The following is a 4,154-nucleotide window of genomic DNA, read 5'->3' on the forward strand; positions in this document are numbered from 1 at the left end:
CTAGTTCAGTTGCTAGTTCAGTTCTAGTTCTAGTTCAGTTCAGTCAGTTCTAGTTTCAGTTCTAGTTCAGTTTCTAGTTCAGTTCTAGTTCATTTCGAGTTCAGTTCTAGTTCAGTTCTAGTTCGTTCTAGTTCAGTTCTAGTTCAGTTCTAGTTCAGTTCTAGTTCAGTTCTAGTTCAGTTCTAGTTCAGTTCTAGTTCATTTCTAGTTCAGTCTAGTTCAGTTCTAGTTCAGTTCTAGTTCAGTTCTAGTTCAGTTTCTAGTTCAGTTCTAGTTCAGTTCTAGTTCAGTTCTAGTTCAGTTCTAGTTCAGTTCTAGTTCAGTGTTCAGTTCTCTAGTTCAGTTCTAGTTCAGTTCTAGTTCAGTTCTAGTTCAGTTCAGTTCTAGTTCAGTTCTAGTTCAGTTCTAGTTCAGTTCTAGTTCAGTTCTAGTTCAGTTCTAGTTCAGTTCTAGTTCAGCTCTAGTTCAGTTCTAGTTCAGTTTTAGTTCAGTTCTAGTTCAGTTCTAGTTCAGTTCTAGTTCAGTTCTAGTTCAGTTCTAGTTCAGTTCTAGTTCAGTTCTAGTTCAGTTCTAGTTCAGTTCTAGTTCTAGTTCAGTTCTAGTTCAGTTCTAGTTCAGTTCTAGTTCAGTTCTAGTTCAGTTCTAGTTCAGTTCTAGTTCAGTTCTAGTTCAGTTCTAGTTCAGTTCTAGTTCAGTTCTAGTTCAGTTCTAGTTCAGTTCTAGTTCAGTTCTAGTTCAGTTCTAGTTCAGCTCTAGTTCAGTTCTAGTTCAGTTTTAGTTCAGTTCTAGTTCAGTTCTAGTTCAGTTCTAGTTCAGTTCTAGTTCAGTTCTAGTTCAGTTCTAGTTCAGTTCTAGTTCAGTTCTAGTTCAGTTCTATCAGTTTAGTTCAGTTCAAGTTCAGTTCTGTCAGTTCTAGTTCAGTTCTAGTTCAGTTCTAGTTCAGTTCTAGTTCAGTTCTAGTTCAGTTCTAGTTCAGTTCTACTTCAGTTCCATAAATGAACGTTAAATGTGTTTTTTTTTTAAGAAAGTCGGCAGAAAGTGAAATATCACTTTAAGAGGCTCTAGAACAACGATGTCCATTTCATAGCACAATTGTGCTGACTAAAACACACACATATTCTTATTCTCTTTTGTTTAGTCGTCACTGAGCCAGCGACGAATGCACATGTGTAGCGGGTGTACGATTTTATTTCAGTATTTTTGTTTACAGCACTGATAGAATTTAATATGACATGCGAAAAATATTTTATGTTTATAAATGCGTTTGACAATACTCAATGTCTATTATGTTATAAAACATTTAAGGAAATTAGGGGATTGTTTTAAAAAGACAGTATGATTCTTTTCATAGTAATATTGATAGATTTAGTGATAGGGAAAAAGAAAAATTATTTTTAAAATATAAAATTATTTTTTTGGAAAAACTAAATAATTGGTTATCTTATAAGAGTTGTCAACTCTTATAAGTTTTATAAATTCCGCACACTTAAAAATATTCTTTTGCTACGAAACTGTCATAACAGCATTAATGTAAAAAATTTCATTAATGATATATGAAATAAATTTCAATTTTAATTTTGTCTGTAAATGTTTTTTTTTTTTTTTTTTTGTATACACAATTTTGCTTTCAGTTCATTTCTTGTTCGCTCACCAATACAACTACAGTTTTAGTTTTGGACATCACTGCTCTAGAAAATGCCCTAATTTTGACTGGACAATTTCCTTTAAATCGCTTGCCACAAATTTCCCTAAGAAGTTTAAATAAAAAAATCATTATAATTTTATTAAAAGTCTTTTATGCACAATTTAAAGATATGCATTCAAAGGAGCACAAAGACATACATACAAATATCGTTTATAATTATTTTGTGAGCACAACTTAAAACTAGGGGGTACCTAAAATTCGTTTTTTTTTTCTATTAAATATTCTGTAACTTTGGCCTGCTTAATCGTATTTATTATAAAATTAACCCGATGTTGTTGTAGTATCAACATCAGCAGTAGTAGTGGACTCGGGAGCTGGTGCAGGTGCTGGCTTGGGAGGAGCACCAACATAAATTTGTTTGCGGATAACGAAAGGTGGACGTACACTGCCAGCTAGGCTGCCAACTTGACTCTTAACACCACCTAAAGTACTTTGCAAGGAATTCAAAGCATTTTGTTTAAGAGCAGTTTTCTGTTGGACCAAAGAACCGACCAAAGCTTGGACTTGTTGCAATTTACCAGCAATGGCAGATTGTACACCTTGTAATAAAGCAGAAGGATCAAAAGCGGGAGCAGCTGGAGCAGGGGCAGCTGATGGGGCACCTTGAATTACGATTTTATAATAAGTTAATTTATTCTTATTTTATTTTTTTGTAAAACACACAAACACACCTTTATGTATAGTGACCACTTTAAAAGCCTGGGTTTGTTGCATCAAAGCCACAGCTACACACAAAACAAATACAAATTTCATCATTTTGTCTAAATTAATTCTTGTTCGACTTCTTTTTTTATAAAAAAATATATAGATTTTAATAATCCTTTTTATTATTTATTTAATTATTTTTTTTTTAAGTAATCCAATGGCGTTGTTTTGTTAATTTATTTTTCCCAGGCACACCTCTGTTTCGCTTGAAAGTCTTTTCTATACTCCCGCTTAATTTTTAAATCAAACGTAGTTTAAAGCATTTAAAAGCTTTTTATATAAACAATCTTTAATTTATTGTTCTAAGCACATAGTCCAATAGACGGACGTATAAATATACATACGTTCTGGCCAGAATAGAAGACGTCCATAATTGTGTGTTAATACTTCTATGTTCTCTATATGTCTCTGTAAATTAATATTGTGGCTATTAATAAAACATATCAGCTGCTCGTAATCAACGCCAAAATTTTATTTAGTTATTCTTATTGTTGATCGCAAATTTATTGGTTGTGAAAAAGTCTTTTCCGTGTGTTGTATGAACATTAGGTTAAAAAAACTTTTGATAAGTTTATTCTATAGTCAAGTCTAGTCTATAGTCTAGTCTATAGTCTGGTCTATAGTCTAGTCTATAGTCTAGTCTATAGTCTAGTCTATAGTCTAGTCTATAGTCTAGTCTATAGTCTAGTCTATAGTCTAGTCTATAGTCTAGTCTATAGTCTAGTCTATAGTCTAGTCTATAGTCTAGTCTATAGTCTAGTCTATAGTCTAGTCTATAGTCTAGTCTATAGTGTAGTCTATAGTCTAGTCTATAATCTAGTCTATAGTCTAGTCTATAGTGTAGTCTATAGTCTAGTCTATAGTCTAGTCTATAGTCTAGTCTATTGTCTAGTCTATAGTCTAGTCTATAGTCTAGTCTATAGTCTAGTCTATAGTTAGTCTATAGTCTAGTCTATAGTCTAGTCTATAGTCTAGTCTATAGTCTAGTCTATAGTCTAGTCTATAGTCTAGTCTATAGTCTAGTCTATAGTCTAGTCTATAGTCTAGTCTATAGTCTAGTCTATAGTCTAGTCTATAGCTAGTCTATAGTCTAGTCTATAGTCTAGTCTATAGTCTAGTCTATAGTCTAGTCTATAGTCTAGTCTATAGTCTAGTCTATAGTCTAGTCTATAGTCTAGTCTATAGTCTAGTCTATAGTCTAGTCTATAGTCTAGTCTATAGTCTAGTCTATAGTCTAGTCTATAGTCTAGTCTATAGTCTAGTCTATAGTCTAGTCTATAGTCTAGTCTATAGTCAGTATATAGTCTAGTCTATAGTCTAGTCTATAGTCTAGTCTATAGTCTAGTCTATAGTCTAGTCTATAGTCTAGTCTATAGTCTAGTCTATAGTCTAGTCTATAGTCTAGTCTATAGTCTAGTCTATAGTCTAGTCTATAGTCTAGTCTATAGTCTTAGTCTATAGTCTAGTCTATAGTCTAGTCTATAGTCTAGTCTATAGTCTAGTCTATAGTCAGTCTATAGTCTAGTCTATAGTCTAGTCTATAGTCTAGTCTATAGTCTAGTCTATAGTCTAGTCTATAGTCTAGTCTATAGTCTAGTCTATAGTCTAGTCTATAGTCTAGTCTATAGTCTAGTCTATAGTCTAGTCTATAGTCTAGTCTATAGTCTAGTCTATGTCTAGTCTATAGTCTAGTCTATAGTCTAGTCTATAGTCTAGTCTATAGTCTAGTCTATAGTCTAGTCTA

General features: G+C 32.6%; 1 protein-coding gene across 1 annotated transcript; it reads right to left on the reverse strand.

Annotated features, from left to right (window-relative positions):
• Positions 1-1,773: 1,773 nt before the first annotated feature.
• LOC119613045 lies at positions 1,774-2,682 on the reverse strand. Its single transcript, XM_037968985.1, has 2 exons — positions 2,377-2,682; positions 1,774-2,307 (listed from the first exon to the last, which is right to left on the reverse strand). The coding sequence occupies exons 1-2, from the start codon at positions 2,459-2,461 to the stop codon at positions 1,967-1,969; spliced, it is 426 nt and encodes a 141-aa protein (XP_037824913.1). The 5' UTR covers positions 2,462-2,682; the 3' UTR covers positions 1,774-1,966.
• Positions 2,683-4,154: the final 1,472 nt, after the last annotated feature.

This window comes from Lucilia sericata, unplaced genomic scaffold (genome assembly GCF_015586225.1).
Source record: "Lucilia sericata isolate MDLA Ls3-8-SP2 unplaced genomic scaffold, ASM1558622v1 Contig001939F_arrow, whole genome shotgun sequence".
Taxonomy (NCBI): Eukaryota; Metazoa; Arthropoda; class Insecta; order Diptera; family Calliphoridae; genus Lucilia; species Lucilia sericata.

Bases quoted from the DNA above. Each gene is read 5' to 3' on its own strand.
- LOC119613045 (XM_037968985.1), bottom strand. From the start codon at position 2,461: ATGATGAAATTTGTATTTGTTTTGTGTGTAGCTGTGGCTTTGATGCAA. The intron at 2,308-2,376 runs GTGTGTTTGTGT...TCGTAATTCAAG, and splicing joins AGTGGTCACTATACATAAAG to GTGCCCCATCAGCTGCCCCT.